Source organism: Corapipo altera, unplaced genomic scaffold, assembly GCF_003945725.1.
Source record: "Corapipo altera isolate COAL_440 unplaced genomic scaffold, ASM394572v1 22, whole genome shotgun sequence".
Lineage (NCBI taxonomy): Eukaryota > Metazoa > Chordata > Aves > Passeriformes > Pipridae > Corapipo > Corapipo altera.
The window spans coordinates 9,082,741-9,104,824 of record NW_020884886.1 but is presented as its reverse complement, the minus strand read 5'-3'; the positions used below and the strand labels follow the sequence as shown (position 1 = coordinate 9,104,824).

Here is a 22,084-nt window from a genome sequence, read left to right as displayed (position 1 = left end):
GTGCCAGTGATGGGCTGGAGGGGGCTCTTGTTAGTTAATCATCCCTACCTTCCCTTTGATGAGTTAATTTGTCTGTTGAGCCATGGAGGAGCCCCCAAGAGCTCCCAGGAGCCCCTTGTTAAAATTCTGCCGACAAATGGGAAGATAGGGATGATTTCACTCTTTTTGCTGGAGCCTGTGCTATCTATGATATTGCTAAATCATCCATAATGCATAACTTTCTATGCAGTCTTTTTGTTACAGTTCTGGAGGCACATTACTTCTTTGTGCATTTACTTTTTAAACATTGTCACTGGATACATAACGCTCCTGAAAATCTCATCCCATTAATTAAAGTTCATTTCAGTACTTCCATGTGGCTTTTAGTAGCTGGCATGCCCAGTTCCTTGGCTGTCATGCTGGACCATACTCTTTTTTTTTCTTTCAGTTACTAAACACTGCCTTTATTTACTTGTCTTGTGGTAGTGCCCAAAAACCCTGTAGTAGGGGGAGAGTCTCTTTGTATGTACCAGTGACCAGCCCATCTCAGTTTTATGGTGTGCACTTTGAAGTCCTAGGAAGGAGCAAAGATAGTGAAAGAAGAAAAGAGCTGGTCCTTGAGGCTTATGAGTGAAGATAAACTCACGTTATTTTTCCTTCAAAGACCGGTGGGCACTGCTGTGTAGCCAGACTTGTCTTCTCCCAGGCAATTGGAGGCAATTACGACCTGCTGAGCTTGCCCAGCCCAGGAAATAAAGTTCTAACCTACAACACAGTTCAGCGTTGCAGTTGTGTCAATGTGATTCAGGACTACCAAACCCAAGGAGAAGCTACCTTAAGTAGTATGACCCAACATGGAGACTTATTTATCTCCAGACCTAAGAAAAAGAAGAAAATTGAATTAAATTTTTTTTTTTAAACTCAACAAAACAAAAAACCACAGAAGACTAGGAAGCTACGAAATGCTATCATTTGGCAGATGCTCTGCTCCCTTTGTAGCTAGTCAGACAGGGTTTATTAGCTCTGATAGAGTGCTCTTCAGCCAGATCATGGTGAGCTCTTGCAAGGCCGTAAGTATGCTTTTGCATAGTACTGATGGGTGCTGTGGGTGGATTTATTAGCTTTTGCTAAATATTGGTATTTCTCCTAGGCTGTGTTCTGAGAGACAACAAACCTCTCCCATAGGAACACAGGGGAAAAGTGATGGTGGGATACTAGAGTAGATCTGGAAGAGTGAGTTGGGATCTCACTGGGCTAGGAGTTCTGTCTAAAGGTGACTGTAATGTACCAAACAGGTTCCTGCAGAGTTAGTCAACTTCTCTGAGTTTGGAAGGATTATTTGGCTGTGTCCTGTACAGACACAAATGATTTCCAGGAATCTGTGATCTGCTGTGACTACAATTGTGTTAGGGTCACCGAATCAGTTCAAGTCCAGTATGATCAGAGTAATAAACCACAGAGGGCCAGTTATCTGCTGGACCAGATATATACCCTTCTCCTGGCACTTGCAGTTCTGTGAGCACCATCCAGATGCACTTAAACTGCTTCTCCATGGACTCCGTCTGGACCCAAGAGAGCTTGTTAGGGGCAGCCCCATCTGTGAGGAGGTGGGTTTTCTCTTTCAGGATCTCTTGCAAGATTAGAATTGTGAAATTCATGAGTTTTAGATCCAAAGCTAAAGAAGGAAAGAGACATATCCCTAAACTTAAACTTGTAGTAGTTCCTATTTCCTAAACCATGCTTTTGAAATATGTTCTTAAAGATGTACCTTGGCCCAACAGGTATGTCAAAAACTCCCTAATAAATTGCTTTTGTGGGTACTGGCCTTTCCTATTAGTCTAGCTTGAGATACCCAGGAACGCTGCCTTCTCAAGCCTGTTACTCCAAGTTGCACTATGCACATAGCAGGAATCGCAAGCTGTTCTCTTCCACTTGATCTCCCATTATTCCCTCCTTCATGATCACTCCAGCTTGCCCACCATCACTAGAATGTTAGCTATTTGCCACAGCTTCTGTCAGCTTCGATTTTTCCCCAAGTCAAATTCACAGAGATGACAAAAGTCACTCATGTCTCTTGTCCTTCCATATACCTGCTTCTGGGAGTGCAATGACAGATACCAGTTTTATTGTGTGCCAGTGTTACCACTCTGTTTACAGCAGATTTAAGAGTTTACATTAGGCCACAGTGTTATCTTCCAGTCTTCCTAATTCTATCTGCTGGCAATCCCAGCTATGTGGTTGGGGTAGACGCCCCTGTCCTAAAGGAATTTGTGTCAATTTCTGCAGGGACAAATCCTCCCTGTGCTAAACCGCTTTGCAGTATTTGCTCAAACTCAAATTTTGACAAAGACGTTCTGTCCACATCCACCAGAAGAGATTGCCTTTTTTTTTCGGATGCGCTTGGAGGTAGATGTGTTGGAAGCTGCCTGTACCTGGCTGATAACTGAGACTGAGCATCTATATAGCACACTCCATGCCCTTTTCTAATTTGTCTTTGAATGACAAATATGTCTTCACTGAGTCAGCAAAAGAAGAGATCCTACAGTAGAATTCATTGCCCTTCTCTCCCTTTTAACAGAGTGGCTGAGTTTTCCCAATTCCTCCCCAAAGTCTGTCTTTAAAAGAACTCCTGTAGACATCCCTCAAATATATTGTCCAGAACTCCATTATATTCTCTAGTCATTTCCAGTCAAGTCTCATAATGTGTTGTTATTTCTTTAGAATCCCTCCCTAACCATGCTGGTGTATTAAAAAAAAAAAATAAAAAATTCAAATCTTTGTGAGAATCAAAGTTGCACAGATTTGGAGATAGTCCACATTAGTGCTCATCACTATTGTCCTTAGAGAGTCAAATTTAAGAGTTGTATGTACATGACCTCAAAAAAAAAAGCAGATTTCATTGCAAACTTCTGCATTTCATAAGGAAACCAAGCACAAGTTAGCAGAGGTTCTGTTGGGAGGCTTTGCAATGAGAAATTGGTCAATTTTGTCATGGCTTTAGTTTTCATTGAAAGTGCTCTGCTCAGTTCTAAAATGGAATCTTTTTTAACTCTGAAACTGCTAACTGGTAAGCAAAACGTTTCTTAGGGGCAAGGCCTTAGCAAACTAAGTGTGTGTTTTTGAGAAAGATGACAGGACAGTAGGGTGGTATAATAACATGCTTATAGCAAAGGAGTCAAAATGCTCATAGACTTGGAATGGAAACCTAGAAAATATTTAAATGTTTGAATCCATCTGAATTCTTTCTGTGCAAAGGAAATGCATCTCCTGTTGCATTGTTTGTACACTGCAAAATTCTTGAAGATACCGTCCTCTTGCTTTGTGAATACTTTTACATTTGGATATGTGCAGGTGTCCTTTCTGGTCCTTAAAGCTACTCAGCAAATGAAGGATCAGGCCCACTTGACTGGTGTTCTACATCTCTTAAATCCAGTAATTTTTTTGCATCACAGCATAATTGTACCTAGAGATATTAGACAAACCCACTAATTCAGGCTCTATAACTCTTGACTGTCTTCCCAAATTGCATTCCATGATTTGGTTAGATTATGTCTTATCTCTAACCTTCTTGCTTCAATAAACACACAATATCTAACTTGTCTTCTCCCACCTTATACACAAGGAAAATCATCAACACTTAATCTGTTGCTGGCATTAATGGCATGATTCCTCATCGTAATTCCAGTTCACTCTGCCTGATATCCCATAAATACCTTTGAGAAAGGATCTTAGCCCTGATTCTGTACCAAAGACACTTTCTTCCATCTTCACTGCTGTCTGACTTTCTACAGACTTTGTACCGACCTTTGCAGGATGATACACTTTTACATATGAAAGTCCTCAAACACATGCCACATCTCAGGCTGTCACTTCAGCTCAGGAGGTCCCTAGCAGCAGATCCCTGATCTTGAACTATTACTGTAGCAAGAAAGTGTAATCTCTTCACTAGCAAAGAAAAGAATGAAAAGAGATTACGGTAAGAAGTGGAGCAGCAACACAACAGCTTTTCAACTCTCTCTGTCTGGCAGGTGGTCGCACATTGTAGACACCTCATGTGTTGCCCTCCTGTACACTCTGCTCCTTGGAACCCATGTGTTGTACAGCTACCATCATAGCAACCTGACAGGGATGACCAGGGACTGCTTTTGTGATTATTTTTGATTTTAAGTGCCATCCACATTCTAAAGTAAAATATTGTCCTACTTTGCTTATAGTAATTGGGGTATCTTTGAGATGAAACTGTACTGAACGCTCAGTTCACTTTCTCCTTCTTACGTTTCCTTGGGACAAACCTATCTGTGATTAGTGATATGGGTAAAGACTTATCCAACCAGCTTTGGATGTTTTCTGGGTTTTTTTATTCCCAAAGTAAGTTACTCAAATAGAGGACCCCACTCAAGCAATATGTTTTGTGGATCCTTTGTTTTTCCAAGACACTTGCTGAGTTGCTTTTATAGCCCCTTCCTACTGTGTTTTGGGGGATTGGCACAGCTTTTTGTGTTAAGCTTGGTGGTCTCCATGCTCACTTTTGAACTCAGTCATGACTGTGTTCCTTCCCAGTAGCCCAGAATTGCCTCTTTTCCTTTCGCAGTGATGTTCTCCCTAACATCTGCTACATCATACAGGTGTCCTGTGTCTTTCTGCTATGGAATTACATCTCACACATCAGTCTTGTTCTGTTGTGGCCATTCACTACTGTCTCTATGTTAACTTTCTCTGGAAAACTCCATTCTGGAATGCTAGTAAGCAAATATGATGGTGCCTTTTTCTGTACAAAAAGTGGCAAAATCCCCAAGTTCCATGAATGCACAAAATGAGCTTCCTCTTAGCTACGTTCTGTGACTCCATCACTTTTGACAACCATTTTTCCATCCTCTTCTGACAACTAGAAGCTCATTTGAAAGTGGTTTGGAATGGGGAATGTGTGCACTGTTGGTGTCAGTAAAATGTTGTCCCTTGCTTGGAAGAGGAGCCTGATGTTCTTAGTTGGAGTCCTGCCCTCCACTATGTCTGTGAGCACTCTCTGACCTGGAGAAGTTGACTAATCTGTGAGCATCAAATCCCTTTCTATAAAGCAAGGATTATAATCCTCCTTTCCTAATCTTGTCTACTTGAACTGTGAGTACTTTCTGCAGACACTTTCCCTTGTCTTGTGACTGGAGATCATTCAGTGCAACAGGGCTTTTGCCTTGGTAGTGCTAGAATACCACTTAACCAGGAAGAATTTAAATTGCAGGAGGTGGATAGTAATGTTAATCATCATAAGGAAGATGAAGCATTATTTTTGCTGTGTCACAGTGGAAGGAAAGGCTGAGAATAGGTGCCTAAAATCACTAAGTGCATACTTTCAAAGACAGGGCTTGCTCAGCAGCTAGGTGACAACAGACACTGTTGTGAACTTAGCTCTTGACTTAAAAAGAAAACTTACTTCCCAAATGAAGTTATATGGAGGGTTTTAATGGCAGTTGCAAGACATGTGAAAGGGTTATGCCGCAATGCATGAGCTGATAAAGGCGCTGGGTGAGGGAATCTGGAATCCCACCACTAAGAGTGAAAACATTTATTTCTCTTAAGAAAGTCAAAGAAAAATAGTGTCTGAGAGGACAGGCTCTGCCAGCTCTAAGGCAGCTGGATGTGATATCTGCCCAGTAAAGGAAGACACTCCTGTTCAGCTGCATGGATGGGTTTTTTCTCCAGAAGGCCTTACTCCAGGTGAGGTTTTTAAATTATATTAAAAGTGACTCATACTAAAAGGTTGCAGTAAAACCAGGGAAGGAAAAAGTACTGGAAAACATACTAAAATATGTGCCTGAATCAGTTTCTATTTGGTACTCTGGTTACGGCAGTCATCCAGATGCCAAGACTGGCGTGGTACCGGGGACATCATGTGGAAGGCAGTGGGCAGGAATCAGTGTGCCGAGGCATTTGCTGCTGGAATCGTGTGATGTTCCTGATCTGAGCTTGTACAGTGAGTACCCACAGTGGTGTTATCTGCAGAAGTGCAGAGTTGAGGCAACAACAGCAGCAGGGGTGTTACACCGCATGACTGGTTTCTGCAGTGATGTCTTTCAGACTGGCTGTAGCACGAGTGAAATGTGTGTAAGGTCAGAGAACATTTGTGCTTTGCTTTGAAGTTTCTTTTTTTTTTCTTTTTTCTTTTTTTTTTTATGTTTTCTGATGGTTTTCAGTGAGGAGCAGATGAACAGGTATCCTGCTTAAGAGTACTTTAAGAGAAACTGCTTGTAGCCCAAAAAAAACCCAAAAGCCCAGTTTATGTATTTTAAAGATGAGGTGGCTTCCTTAAACATTGTAGGGTCTTGCAGTTTTACCCCTGAGAAAACACTGCTAGCTCCGCAGTTCAGCTGGCAGGGATCTATGTCAGACCGTGGAACTTTAGTCATATGCACGAGTCCTCTTATGGTACCAAAAATCATTTAGTTTTCTTCTGAAGTCACGGACGGGAGCTAAAATTGTCTTACTCAGATATGCATTTTGGAATTTCAGAATTAAATGTAATAAAGTAGATTTTTATTTTTACTCTCTTTTGATGAGACATGCAATGAGAGAGTGAGGATGCTGTGTTAGAGCATCTTTTGATTTGCTATTTGCTATGTGTTAAACATTTATATTTCAAAGAAGCGTTTGTACCTATACTGAGTGTTTGGCAAATCCAACAGCTCATTAGATGTTAACAATAGCAACACTGCTAAATACAAAGGATTCATAGGCAAAGTACCCCTCAGGCTATATCTCTGAGAGAAAAAGTGGCAAATAGAATCAGAAACTAATTAAATAGTCAGCTAAAGCAAGCATAACTTAAAAAAGCTCTAAAACTACCAAAAATGGAAACATATTACAGTTATCTGCATTCACAGTGCAGAACAAGTTTGGTAGTATTTAAGATAATTCTCTAGTGCCTGCTATTTTTAGTCCAAGGGTAAGCTTCTGTAAGAGCTTTTCAGAGTTGCATCCCTTTAACCTGGCCTAACAAGCTAAGCCAGTAAGCTGTCTGATTTCCGTCTTACAGGAGGCAAAGAGATAGCTAAAACAAACCATTTGTGGTGCAAACGCTCAGCCTATCTTGTCTTAAGAGCTTTCTTTGTATGGATTTTTTTTTTTTCCAAATGTCTCAGTATTAAGCTTGCTTGTCAGAGACCAAATTGTGAGGCTTTGCTGTTTGGAAATGGTGGAAGCACAGGAATGAAAGGAAGATTTTATACAGCCAGCCTAAGGGAAATAAACATTTCTGCATTGCCAATGATCAAATCTGATTGAGGCAGTTTAACCTATTGCTATTGATGCATCTGAGAAAAAAGCAATGTATTTGGTTTTTCTAGGGGAAGGAAGGGCAGACATAAATGGCCTGATTTCCTTCTCATTTACACTTTGTTTGTCCTTGTTTAACTCCATTGACTTTGCTGGGTGATGCTTGGTTTGTGCTGCTCTAATCCAAGGGAAGCCAAGCTGGAGTCAGTGTTATGCTCCTTTTGCCACTGGCACTTGGATTTACTGCACTCTTTATCATCAAAACAGGGGGCAAGGCCATATGCAGCTGTAAAACACTGTGGTGCTCCTTGCACACTGGTGGTTTGGTGCTTCAGGTGGATAAGACTTTGAAGTATGACTCATTTACAGATAGCTAGCTCTTTCTTACTGGAAATACTATATGGTGGTGTGCCCTTTCCTCCCTCTTCATGTGAAAAATGAAGGGCAAGTGCATTTATTTTCTTGTTTTCCCCCTTCTCTTCCTCACTCCTTTCCCTTCCTTTCTCCCTGGTGGTGTGTGTAATCCTTGTGTACGTTTACAAAACAGGATTTAATTGCTACCTAAACGTGAGTAGTCCCACACGCTCCTCTCAGCCAGCTGAGCAAGGCTTAGACACTTTCATCTTGGGTTGTTTCCAATCCACAGCTCCCTTCCCCTCTTTCTTCCCCCTCATTTTGGATGCTGATAGAGCAGGAGACAATACCTCAATACAAAGGGAGGCCATCTGAGCCAGGAAATCGTAGGCTATGTTGAAGCCAGTGATCTGCAGGGTCCTATCTCTGGTTTAGTATTCAAATGGTTTCAATTTACTCATTATTCCTCGGGTTAGGCACGTCCCATGGGGTTTTGGCTGTGCATCTAGCAGCTACACAGGCTCAAATTACAACTCGTGTTAACTTCAGCAGGGATAACTTTTAAATTGAAGATGCACTTGACATGAAGAAATAATGTCAGTGTATTTCCAGTAGGGAATGTGAGCACAGCGTGTACCACATTGTAGGCAAGATGAACCCAAACCACTTTTAAACTCAGTGTCTTCCTCATAGCAATATAGTGCTCAGCACTTGCTTGCCTATGGCTGGACTGCCATTAGTCCTGGGACAGGGCAGTACGGATACACAGTGCTGGAGCTGCTGCTCTCAGCTTCAGCATCAACATACACAGAGCGCAGAGGACCAGATCCCCAGCTAGTGTAAATCTGCATAGCTCTGTTAAAACCTGTGGAGAGACCCTGATTTACAGCAGCTGAACATCTGGGCCTAAGTTCTTTTTCTTTAGGTTACAAACAGGATTAAATAGTAGTACCCCAAATTATTTATTATAGGTGCTCTGGCAGCATCTCAAAGCCCGATGGTAAAACGGGACACTGTTGTGAAAGCAGTTATGTGAACACATAACAAAAAGACAGTCCCTGTCTAAAGAAACTTATGACCTAATTATTAATGTTATTTAGTGCTTTGGTAAGTACAGCTGGACTTGACTGCCTGTTCTTTGTCATTTTTTAAGAGGTTAAAAAAAGTATGCCCAGGTTGATTTTCACCATTTCTGATGAAAAAGAGACTGCTTAACATCAGTGCCTCACAAAACAGATTGGAATTTTGTACATTGTACAGATGGAGAGCTGGTGATCAGGAATATGGAGACTTTTAAAAGATGAGCAGAGAATGAGCAATAAATTAAGAAGTAAATAGAAGAGAGGCAAGTGCAAGGGGAACTGTAGTGTGCACCACAATATGCATGCACTACCTAACTCTGCTAGACTGGTTGAAGGTAAATGAACATGGTAGCCTTAGTGTAAACTAGCAAATTAGTTTTACATTTTATTGTCAACCCAATTTTATCACCACTGTCTATGAAGACTAGTGAACTGCAGGAAACTTAGAATCAAGCCAACGGTGCACATGCTCTAGAGGAGACTGTGCAACAGATAGACCTTCTGGGATGTTTATTTTTTAAAATGTTTTCCATTTTAAAATCACCATTTCTACTTTAGAATTCTATTTGCATACACAAAATTACATTAAAAGAACATTAAACTCTTAGCACTGAGTGACAAATCAAGAAAATACATAGTTAAGGATATTATAAGACATATACGAATCCAGATGTTTCACTTCAGAAAGTGCAGATGCATATCCTCATCCTGAACAGTATTCTAGGTGGTTGTAGGAGTTTAACAGGATGTACTGTTCAATCATTGTTTTTTAAAGTGAGGACTTACTTGCCTACTGGGACAGGCTTCCATTTTATTTTCATGAGACTGTAAAGGCTCCTTGAAAAGCCTGGCAAAATGCACTTGTCACCTGTGCTGTTAAACCTGTTAGCACCTTCCTTACTGTGGCACCTCCACATTCTCACTTGGTGCTTCATCATGAAGGAGCTGTTGTTGGTTTCAGCCTAGGACACTCACAGTACAGGTACCTGAGGTTTATTTTATCTAGCTAAACCACCTCTCTAAATAGTATGTGTGTCACTCAACACGTCTGCTAGTACATATGAGGAGGATGTTTAAGCCATTGCTGTGACACCTAAAGGCAGCAGTATAGCCACATAGGTAAAACATACGAAGGAAATGCATCTTTAATCTTGTAAACAAGATTTCGTGTTGTGTCTGATTAAACTCTTTTAGCCAACTCAGACCAGATAGCAGCCATCCAGTTAAATTACAGTAAAAGATTATGGGAAGCACAGATATATTAATGATGTATGTATCCATATATATCAGTATATGCATCATATATACGATGCAGATATGCTCTTATGACCCATTCATGCTGCAGCTGTAAGAAAAACCAGTGTTTCTCTTCCTGTCAGATATGACTTGTGTTTGTCATACATGTTCAACAGGCATGGTGGTAGATTTGATGAAGCTGAACATGCTGAAAAATTAAAACATCATAAAAAGCATTTAATAAAGTTGATATTTTACAAATGCTGATTTCCTGGTCAAATTAAATTTCAATTTTCTAATAGTAAAAGCACCAGATAGAAGTGCCTTATTTTGCAGTTTAAAAAGGAATTTTTTATTTTGTATTTCATTGGCAAAAAAAAAAAATCTCTGCATAGTTGAACAAAATTAAAAAATATATGTAAACTCTGCTGTATTATATATAATTTTACCCTTAAATTTATATTTCTTTAGAGTCATAAATCTCAAGATAGAAGTAGGGATGATTATAGGCATCCTGACACATGCAATATAATTAAAACTAAAGCAAATGCAACACTGAAATAGAGAATGAACAAAGGCAACAAAATCGTGCTTCATAATTTGCCAAGGAAGGGTCTATACTACCATTCAAGTGCAGTTTTTAAAAATATTTGTCACTATCAAGAGGACAAACAGGTTTTTTACATCAATTACATGTGTGAAATCATCACTTCAAAATATATATAGTCTTTTTTTTGCCAGGATATGCCATGGTGCCTAACAAAGGTATATGAATGTTGAAAAATTTTATGTCAGTGCATAGAGAGATTAGTGTGGTCATGGACCATAAATCAAGTAAATAAATAAATCTGAGCAAGCAGTGCTTGACTATTTGAACTGAAATACTGCTGACACTATCACTGAAAGCTCTGCAATGGGGACAGTCCCAAATGTCTTCCCTGCTTTTTATGCTGTAGCCTGTAGCCTTCTTTCCCCTTCTTCCCTCTGTCTACAATACCCACTCCCCAGTAGAGCTTGTCTGTACTGAGACCCCAAGAACTATAACTCTCTACCCTCCTGTATATTTTAGGTGCATCATAATAATTAAAATCTCTGTCTGGGTTGGTGCTCAGGACCTTATTACGTGCACGAACGACTGCCTGTGAATGGGGAAGGGAGATGCTGTTTGCTGCTCCAGGAGGGAACCTTCTGGGTGGTGAGCTCGGAGGGCAGCCTGCCTGACCTCTCACACCCTGGGCAGTGAGCTATTTATGTGGGTCAGGCTAAATGTCCTACATCCCCCTTCCCCAGCAGCAACTCACCTGCTCCTCTGCTCGCCCATGCTTCCCCACTAGTGCTGGCAGGCAGCAAACGTCACCTCCACAGTAGCTTCTCTGGCTGTCTTGCACAGTGAAGCAAATTTCCCAGCCTTTCATTTTTCTGTGGCTCTTCATCAGGCTCTTCCTTCCCTTTGCACTTCTGCACTTTCCCTGCTCTTGTTTTTACACAGTAGAAACGCGGAGTTTTGTGCTCTGCTGGGGAGCTCAGCCCAAATATAACCCACTGAGGGCTGGACAAGACATGCCAGGTCTTCCCCTGCTGCGGTTTCCCCTGCACCCATGAAGATCGGGTGGCCTTCCCTGGCACTGGGCAAGACAGCATGAGTAAGTCCATGGTGTGCCTCAGCATTACGAGCATGCAGGTCCTGTTAAGAGGTTTGGTGATGCTGTTACGGTGTCAAGTCCTGTAGAAGTTACACACCCCCCCCCACTGAGCTAACCCAGTACAAAACATGGGTAGAGTATTTATTTAATAATCAGCAAATTAACCTGTGTAGTCAGTAAATGTTGAGGCCCAAACTGATGATGATTTGCTTTCAAGTGTTTTCTCAATATCAAGAATTTTGATCTCAGGATCAAGTATAAATTGAATAGAGTGACCTTTTGATACTGAGTCAAATTGACTGCATTTCCAAAGATTCTGTGGTTTCACTTACCATAAATTTTTAATATTGGGTTAGAGTTACGATTCCAGCAATATCTTGTCACTGGTCCCCTTAACACAGTCAATGGCACAATAGCTTGCTCTCAGATTATTTTTTCTTTTCTCTTTTCCCCAAAATCAAAGATTACTATGATAGAGGGGAAGGATGCAGTTTACACAAATGAAATTGCAATGTCTTGCAAAAAGTGGATGAATTTTGGTCAGAAGATTTAAGATATGGGTTGCTAGCTGGATCCTCAAGTTTGTGAGATGAGTAAGTCAATTAGTAGCTCTTCAGTTTATTAGAAACTTAATTGCCAGGCTATAATGGAAACTTCTGAACTGCAACGACTTGTTAGAAGCAATAAAAAAAGTGTCTTTGTGGTAGAAGAATATTTAGTAGGCTCTTTTAAACTGACATGTTTAGCTTAGAGCAGAAAGGTTAGATTTTTCACTTGAAAAGATAGTTCATCTCACAGGAGCTATGGCAGTATTACTTTGGGTGATCAAGGGCACAATGTTAAAGAAAAACCTCTTTGCAAATGGCCTGTGCTGTGGTTTTGTGTTGTGATGCTTTGATACAAAATACTTCACAGAAGTTTTACGATGTCAGGTGAGCCTGTGTCTCACAGGGAAAGCAACTTGAGTTCAGTTACCAAGATTAAACATAAGAACTTTTTGAGAAATAAACAACATGTTGAGTATATTAACGATTATGATGATGATGATAATAATAATAATTATACTTTTGTTACTCTTATGTTGTTATACCCTGAAGAAGGGAAGGGGGAAATGGATGCTACAGGTGCTCCCATCTCCTTCAACCTGCAGACCCTGTGCACATCCTTCCAGTGGTGCCATAATGTCCCTGGGAGTGATGCTGGGGGTTTGTTCCCCTCCAGGAACCTAGCTCTGGAAGTTAAGCATTGCAGCACCTGCATTATGTAGAATCACACTGTTTATTTAACACTGTTTGGGAGGAGAGCAGGATGGTAGAGCACATTGCTTCAGATCTGTACAGTATCTCCAGGAATCCAGCTGGAGTGAAGTTTTTACATAAATACAGGGATGTGGTTGGTCCTACAGGTGAGATATATCCATGATCTGTATGCTGGGCAGTGGGACTGCTGAAAGCAGAAGTCAAGCTCTGGATTCAAGTGATCTTTGCTTGCAGGTGCACGTGAAAAGTATGAATATAGCTGTCTCCTTCAAGAAAAGAAGATCTCTTGTTTCCTTTCCATACCCTAAAGGCATTTGCACAGGGGTGGTGATAATTAATCCCCATATTTCTACTTCATATAAAGAAACCTGGCTGTAATTTTCTCCTAGTGGGACTCCATTTTGTTTTTAAAGATAATTGATAGCTCTGGACTTAAGCATTTCAATTATGGGAGTGTCTCTTGGGGACCAGACTAACAGACCTTGGAAAAATGTTCTAATGCAAATGCATCATGTGAATTTTTACTGTAAGACAGCACAGGATGCCTAAGGATTTGCAAAGCAGTTGAACAGTAATATAAAAGCTGAGATACTTCTCAAAATATATTGTGGCATCTGACTAGTTGTGAGCTGGTAAGGTGGAACAAGTGGTTCTCCACATGGACCACTAATTCATGTTTGGTGCTGGGTATGACCAGCTCTAAGTTGAGGAGAAGGAGGCAGTTGCCTTGGACAGCACATAGAAAAGGCAGAAAAATCACCATGACAGCACTGTCTGTGTCAGTGCCATGGCAGGTTGGCTCCTTCTGCTCCAGAGGAGGGAAAACTTGGGCTGTAATTCTTCCCTTTCACCGTCCTCGACTTCCGTTCTCATTTTTGTCTGTCAGGAGTAGGAATACTAGCACACCTCCTACCCTCCCTGTGCTTCTGTCCTGCCTGTGGCTGCTTATCCTCATGTGGCAAAGCTTGGTTTGTGGGGCCAGGGCTGAGATACCATCTACCCCTACTCCTGCCTGTTTGTGGACAGGAGGTGCTCAGGGTCTGAGTGGTGTTGATGAACTTTTTGGTACCTTTGCATCCTTATGTGCAAAAAGGGGTGAATCTGTACCCCTCATTTCTCCTAGTAGTATGAATCTTAAGGACATTCATATTCCAAAATTTGTCATTAAGGAATTAAATCCTGTTGGAAGTCCCAGATGTACTCAGAAGTCAATTTTGTGCATTTGAAAGTAGTGTCATAATGTATTAGTATTTTTAGATCTCTCAGATATTTTCAGCTGGAGGAAAATCTTTTATTTTCTTTGTTAATTGTGCTATGAATAGATCACAGGCTACTGAGGAGAAATGAGTCGATAATGTTGAAATGGTGATCCCTTGTGAGTTCTGGTGTACACCTGGCTGCTCTGAATTGCTTACCAAGCTGAGCTGCTGGAGCAGTGACAGCTTCTACCAGCTGTGGATCTGTCCCAAAGTTTCCTGGGCTCTTTATGAAGACGTGGCAAGCTGCCACTGCTCCCAGCTCCTCGGGGCTGTGGATTAATAACACAGTTTAGACCCCGATCTTTCAGTATGAATCACAACGGGCCTCTGCACTATTCAGATTGTCAGTAAAGAAACTTCAGAGCATCATCATTCATTATCTGATTTCAGTCCTTGAGATACAGTTAGCAAAAGTTGTGCACGTACTAATCACAAATGAAAGGCAGAGGGGAGTCAAACAGAGGGAAGATGTTGGAGATACTATTAACATTTTGAAAAGAATTTTTAAAGATGGGCTTGACCCTTTTCTGGAGTGAATCAGGATACCCATGGTGATGGCAAGAGCTACAGTCCTGAGTCAGGACACCTGAAGGTTTTCGAGAAGAGATCACAGAATCACAGAATAGGCCACGTTGGAAGGGACCACAATGGGTCATGTGGTCCGACCTCCTTGCTTAAGCAGGGTCATCCTAGATCACATTGCATAGGATTGCAGCCAGATGGTGCTTAAACATCTCCAGTGAGGGAAACTCCACAACCTCTCTGGGCAGTCTGTTCCAGTGCACAGTCACCCACACGGTAAAGAATTTTTTCTTCATATTCAGATGGAACTTCCTGTGCATCAGTTTCTTCCCTTTGCCTCTTGTCCTAATGCTTGGCACCACCGAGAAGAGCCTGGCTCCATCCTCTTGACACCTTCCCTTCAGATGCTTGTAGACATTGATGAGATCCCCTCTCAGTTGTCTCTTCATGAGGCTGAACAGGCCCAATTCCCTCAGCCTTTCTTCATAAGAGAGATGCTTTAGGCCCTCCATTGAACAGGCTCCAGGAACTCCATGTCCCTCTTGTACTGAGGAGCTCAGAACTGGTGCACCTCACTAGGGCTGAGTAGAGAGGCAGGATCACCTCCCTCCACCTGCTGGCAATGCTCTTCCTACTGTACCCCAGGATACCATTGATCATCTTGGACACAAGGTCACACTGCTGACTCATGGACAGCTTGTTGTCCACCAGGACCCCCAAGTCCTTCTGCCCAGAGCTGCTTTCCATCAGGTCAGCCCCCAGCCTGTCCCAGTGCATGAGGTTACTCTTCCTCAGGTACAGGACTCTGCAGTTGTCTTCGTTGAATTTCAGACAGTTCTTCTCTGTCCATGTCTCCAGCCTGTCGAGGTCCTTCTGAAGGACTGCACATCACTGTGGGATATTGGCCACTCCTCCCAGCTTTGTGTGATCAGTGAACTTGCTGAGGAGGCATCTGCCTCTTCATCCAGGTCACTGATGAATAAATTAGACAGTACTGGGCCCGATATTGAACCTTGAGGAACAGCACTAGTGACAGGCCTCCAGCTAGACCCTGTGCCACTAATTACAGTGCCCTGGAGTCTGCCATTCATCCAGTTCTCAATCCATCCCACTGTTCACTCATCCAAACCACATTTCCTGAGTTTGCCTGTGTGGATATTGTGAGAGACAGTGTCAAAAGCCTTCCTGAAGTCAAGGTAGGCAACATCCACTGCTCTCCCCTCATCCATCCAGGTAGTTGTTTCATAATAAAAGGCAATCAGGTCCATCAAGCATGATTTACCTTTAGTGAATCCATGCTGACTACTTCTGATCACCTTCTTGTCATCCATGTGGATAGAGATGGCCTCTAGAATGAGGTGCTGCATCACCTTTCCAGGGGTTGAGGTGAGGCTGATTGGCTGGTAATTCCCTGCACCCTCCTTCTTGCCCTTTTTGAAGACTGAGGTGACATTTGCTTTCTTCCAGTCCTCAGGCACCTCTCCTGATCACCATGACCTCTCAAAGATGATCGTGAGTGACCTCACTATGGTGTTTCCCAGCTCTCTCAGCACTTGTGGATGCATCCCATCAGGGCCCGTGGACTTGTGAATGTCAAGTTTGCCTAGGTGTTCTTGAACCCAATCTGGTGGTAATGACAGTGGTTTTGTAATGTTGCATGATCTTTTTTAAAGGAGGAAAATTTAAAGAAAAATCACAACATTGCTCACTATATGCACCCTAAAGGGATGCATGTGAAAGACAAGGTGGATGAGCCTCTGTTACAGCTCAGTCTTTGGGATCTGTGGCCTCTATGGATTGCTGACAAGTAACAGGTATTACAGATTAAAATGCTAACCACAAGGTGAACCTAGCTCCATCAATAGTCAGAATAAGCAAAAGAGAAAGAATCATCAGGGGTAGAGGATTTAAATACCTTTGTGTGGGTAAATTATCAACTCATTTCACTGGCCAAAGACAGAATATCTCTAGAGACGTTTTACTGAAGGCAGAAACCCAATTAGATTGTTACACAACTATTAAAGTGTTTTCAGAGAGAGAATTTAGTGCTGTAGAAATATTAAAGGATTAGAGCAAAGCATGTAAAAGCAGAGAATAGCACAGTTAGAAACTTCTCATGGTCTTTAAACTCCTAGATCACTCATGTTTGAGGATTGGTTGGTGTTCTGGCAGTTTACCCCTCTTGCATTCGCCAATACAGAGTGACACCAATACCAAATTTTATTTCGTTTCAGACTTAACGGCATTCTGGATACACTGGAAATTTTTGATGTCAGAAACATGGAAGCATATGCATTTTGTGACATACTTGGGTTCCTCGCCTCTTTCATCTGGGTGAAAATTTACAGAGATCAAAAAACTTCTGGCCCCAACATGTTTATGTTGAGTTAACAACCGTCGATGTAAGATCTTCATCCACTGTGACTGGGAAGTGATTCATAACTGCTTCTGCATTAAAAAGAGCCACTAGTTAGCAAGATACAGTCATTATAAATTGTTTTCGTAAGAGTTTAATAACTGCATGTATTTGCCATGCAACTTTACATTTGAGATTATCCTCCACTCCTTTTACTTACACACTATAGTTCATTTAGGTCGTCTAAATACTTAAGATTTACTCCTTTAGATGGAAGCAAACCCTTTCAGTGAGATCCTGCTTCAAGTTAGGGATATGGTGCAGTGAGTTCCAGAGAGCATACAGTGCATCCTCTGACCTCGGCGTAGATGGAAGGTGCTCAGCTGTTTCTGACTCACTGTGCCTGTGTGATGAGCAGGTTGGATGCCAGTCTGAAATGTGAACTTCTGCAGTGACAGTCCTGAAACTGTGAAAGAGCCTGCATTTGGCCATGGAGTTGCTTCTCCCCGGTGCTGTCAACACCAGGACTCAGGCTGTAATAGCAAAGGAGAAAGCTGCTGCTTCAGTGATTATTGCTCAGTTGTTGATGTACCTGACCATCTCTCCCTCCGCATCTCCGTTCAGCACCATTTCTGCTGTATCTGATAATTGTGTTTCTTTATAAACAGTAATTTAGGACAATTAGGAGCAATACCATAGTTAAACCTTTAAAAGGCTATCTAGCAATGTCATTTTCTTTACTAATGTGTTCCTGCTTCCATGTCGTTTGTGAAGAGACATGTGTTAGCCAGCTAGTGTGCTTCATCTGTGGTGACTTTGATTTATTTGCTCTGTAAATTGGGACTGAAGCAATAATGGAAAGTGACATTAATTGTTTAACAGAGTCCTCTTTGTCACATCCTCTGCTTTCTCTGGGGTATTTGAATGTTGAAACTTGTACAAAACTAATTGAAATTGCTGTGATGAGGATCGGTGTCCACTCAACTTTCTGTTCTTGAATGTCAGCACACTTGAATGTCTGTTTAAAGCATGAGAGCTGAGCAGCTAACAGCAAATATCAGGATTTCTTCTGGCATGCTATTATTAAAGAAGGCATTCCTTGTTAGAAATAGTAACACTTCGAGCTTAGTTGTCAGCTTTATAAGATGCAGGGCTCAGCAGTGTGCCCCACCAGCTAGACTTGCTGAAGACATTCCTGGTGTGGGGCTTGGGGTCACGCATCCAGACCCCCTCACGGCCATCCCAGGCCCAAGGGCTGGCTCTCACACCATTTATCCCACCACCTGCAAGGGGCTTGAAATGCCGTTGGGAAGAAACACTGGCACTTAAAATGCTTTTTTGCCCAATAATGCTTTTTCTTACTATTCTAGAAGGGGCACCATAAATTTCCTCTTTTCCTCTCAGAAAGTGGCTGTGAAAAGCTGTATGTGAGTTTTATTCGCAAGGTGGCTCCCCTCTGTCATTTCCTTCCTCTGCACTTTGAATAATCTCATCTCTGTGCATGCATCTGCTTGGTATGGTGGAAATCACCTGATACCGGAACTTGGACACTTTTTCTCAGTGGCCAAAAAGCCTTTTGGCCTTTTAAGTAAGTGCTTCTCCTTAGCAGTAGCCTGGCTGAGTATTTATTTGTTTCTTGGAGATGATGCTGTAAGCACCAGTACAGTTTGTGCTCTGCCTTAGCTTTCTAGCTCAAAGACAGCTTTTATGTTAGAAGCCGTGAGGTGTGATTTGGCAGAGAAGCCTGGCAGGAGCAATTATCTGTGTGGTTTATGATCATCTCTGTTTGGAGTCTGCTAGATAAAAGTATTACTGAAAAAAGTCATGCTAAGGGGATACCCAGATTCACTTGATGATTTTAATTTTTTTTTTGGTAGTGTAACTTGGCAATGTTTTGTTGTTGCCTTTTCTAACTTCTTTTTTTTTTCATGCTTGTTTGTCTTACTGATGCCATTTGTCTTGCTAGTTTACTTCTAAACTTTGAGATTTGAACTGGGCTGAAGTCCTTTCACAGGGTGAACATGGAGCATGATGGAACTACTCTGAAGCTAGTATCCCTGGAATCAGTGAAAGACTTTTCATTTGCTTTAATAGTACTACAATCAGCCTAGGAATCCCAGATAATTGATCTTTCAAGATCAATTTCCAGTCTTTCTGAAAAATAAATATAAGGATTTTTACACAGTTCTATTTCTCAGTACTCAAAAAATCTCTACCTTAATATACAGCAGGGACTATATTTCATTAAAAAATAGTAAGGCACTTAAATTTACTCAATTTGACAAAAAGAACTGTTGTTGCTGAAATAAGATATAAATTAACATTACAGCCACATCTGATTAGGAATTAATCTACTTTTTATAATTGCAGTCTGAAATAGATAAATGCATACATTGAGCACGCAAATGACATAATTCAAAAGGACAACTTCAAAGGTAACTGGCCTAGTACATTTCTTTAAAAGAAACCCAAACAGCCTGCCATTTATAATATGAGTCCTGCTGGCTATTCTTATGCAAGAATACTCAGGAATGAGAAACCGTTTATTTGGGTTTGGAGCAAGGATTTGCAGAAGTGTGGGAAGGAAACCCTTTCTCACACTGAACCTCGGATGTGAACAAGGTTTTCCATATTTCACCGGTGATTCATTTTGTTTTCCTGACTAGCTGTCTGATTCTTGCAATTTTGTCAGGTCAATTAGCTGGTGTTCAATGTTGAAAAGAGAAAGAAAGAGACAGCCCTGGACTGACACCATCATTAGGTGTCAGTATCTTAGGCATATCCTGTAATACAATCCCTGGGTGATTACTTACCGTTGTTAACACCTGATAGAAAAAAGAATTGTGTAAGAAAAGCAAACTAGCAATACACCACAGGTGCAAAGTGATTTCTCTGGAACAGAGATGGATCATTTTATTGCACCTTATTACATCTTCTGAGATTCTGTTGCAGGTTACTGTTTCAAGGGCTGATTTAACTAAGTGTTGTCTGCTTGTTCACATACAGAGGCATCGTTTTTGTTCCTTTTCTCTTCTCACCTTGTTCCTCTTTTTGTTTTGTCCTCTCCCACAGAAGATAGATGAAGAGAGCGAAGCAAACTTGCTAGCTGTTCTCACTGAAACACTGGACAGCATCCCTGTGGATGAGGATGGATTGCCTTCATTTGATGCATTGACAGATGGAGATGTGACCAACGAAAATGCCACTAGCCCTTCTCCAATGCCCGACGGCACCCCTCCAACTCAGGAGGCAGAAGAGCCGTCTCTAGTAAGAACCCTTCCTACTGTTTAACAGGAATTGGATGTGCCTCTGGCTACCCGCTGCATGGGTATGATGTAGTCACAGTAAGGTCTGGACTTTTCATTTAGACTGGAGAGGAAAATCAAGTAAAGAACTGAAAATTAAGCGGGGGAAAAAAACCCCCATCAAATAGTCCAATAGCTATATGATGATTAATATAGCAATCTATTAAAATGTTGAAAATATTGTTTTTGAGACTTGGGCTAATGGGGTTGACACTTTTGCTTATCATTCTATTCATATAAGCCAGGGTAATGGCTCTTAATTTATATTTCATTTCTTGGGGTTCTTTTTGTTATGTATGTTTAGATGTCATTTTTGGTGATCTGTAAAGAAAGGCCCAATGAGTCTGGTGGGATGCGGGGCTAATTTTGTGCCTTTAACATTGATTTGACCAGTAAGCACCAGCTTAGTGCTAACCAGGGCAAAACTGAATCTTGAGTGAGGATGTGGGTGAAACATTATACACATTTTGCTCAGTAAATCTAGTTTGAGACCTGATTCTGTTTCTGCTGAAAGCCTCTTATCACTGGGAGCAGAGCCAGATACCTGAATCTTGACACTGTATCCATTAGTCTGTTAAAATTAATGTCTCTGTCTAGATCAGAGGCCTCTTCTGTCAAACAGATCACCAAGAATTTAATTTTCCCATGGATTCAGAAATCCAAGATTCCTGTCATTTCTGCCTGCCTTGCAGAATACTGCAGTAAAGGGAGCAGAAATGTGCTGCCAAGCCAGAAGAAATTGAAATCTGTTTACTCTTGAGGAGTATCAAGTCCTACTTTCTAGTTTATTGTTGAAATTGATATAGCTAATTTTAAGTAACTATGCAAAAAATGTAGATAAGTCATTTTAATCCATAAAGATGCATAACTTTACTCTTTTCCTTCCACTTCCCTTTCCCTGATGTGTTTGTAGCTTAAGAAGCTCTTGCTGGCTCCAGCCAACACTCAGCTAAATTACAATGAATGCAGTGGTCTCAGCACACAAAACCATGCAAACACTAATCACAGGATCAGAACAAGCCCTGTGGTTGTTAAGGTACAAACTTAATCTTTATAATAAGGAAAAAAAAAGTGTAACAAGGTTTTCTATGCTTTCAGCAACAAAATAAGCAGTAGATCTGAATGTATTGCATTAATCTGCCTACTGTCTTGTAACTGCTTTAAAAAAAATGTGAACGGATTATAGGCTGGGTTCCAGAAAATCACCTGAACTCCTTTATGCTCTGAATATTTCATTTATGCTTTTTCTCTTGGCAGAGTTCAGTTGTAGTCCCACCGTCTGTTACTCTTGCCTGCTTTATTGATACACAGAGTAGGAGGGGGCACGATAAAATTTTGCTGATGGGCTGGTGTTGTTTGTGAGTGACTCCAGAATGCAGGACTGCCATTTTACCAGCTATCTGAGCTAAGACAAATGAACCTTTATTCTTGGCAAAAAATGTATATTAGACGTTAATTGGATAGAATGGGGGGCTCTGACATAATTCTGTTAGCAGGCAGTATTAAACAATGTTTGTCTTGCCATTCACCGTAACTGAAAACGGACTGTTTAGGGGTACTTAAGAGAGTTGTGAATACTGGGTCAAGCAATCAGCAGCAAATTAAGGTTTAAACCAGCTTATTTTTTTGTTCACAGTAAAGGCGCTGTAGGGTCTTGTTAGTTACATGTTGCTGAGTAGGAACATTGCAATGTAGGAGAAATGAAATAAAAAGCTGCATAAATGTCATTTAGGAATTTTAAATGTAATTTTCTTTCCTTGTTCTGCAAACAGTTATTCACAGCTCATAGATCTAGTACACTTAGACTGAACACTTCATTGAAA

The 22,084-nt window shown here is 41.2% G+C and overlaps 1 protein-coding gene across 4 annotated transcripts in view; it reads left to right on the top strand.

Annotated features, from left to right (window-relative positions):
* Positions 1–22,084, top strand: part of PPARGC1A (PPARG coactivator 1 alpha) — a 368,813-nt gene that overhangs the window by 315,856 nt on the left and 30,873 nt on the right. For 3 of the 4 annotated variants that reach the window (XM_027642670.1, XM_027642673.1, XM_027642671.1), the window contains exons 3-4: positions 20,029–20,223; positions 21,175–21,297. In XM_027642670.1, coding sequence (XP_027498471.1) covers positions 20,029–20,223; positions 21,175–21,297 — 318 coding nt within the window. Of the gene's footprint in view, positions 1–20,028; positions 20,285–21,174; positions 21,298–22,084 lie in introns of those variants that run through there. The other variant, XM_027642674.1, reaches the window with a different exon arrangement.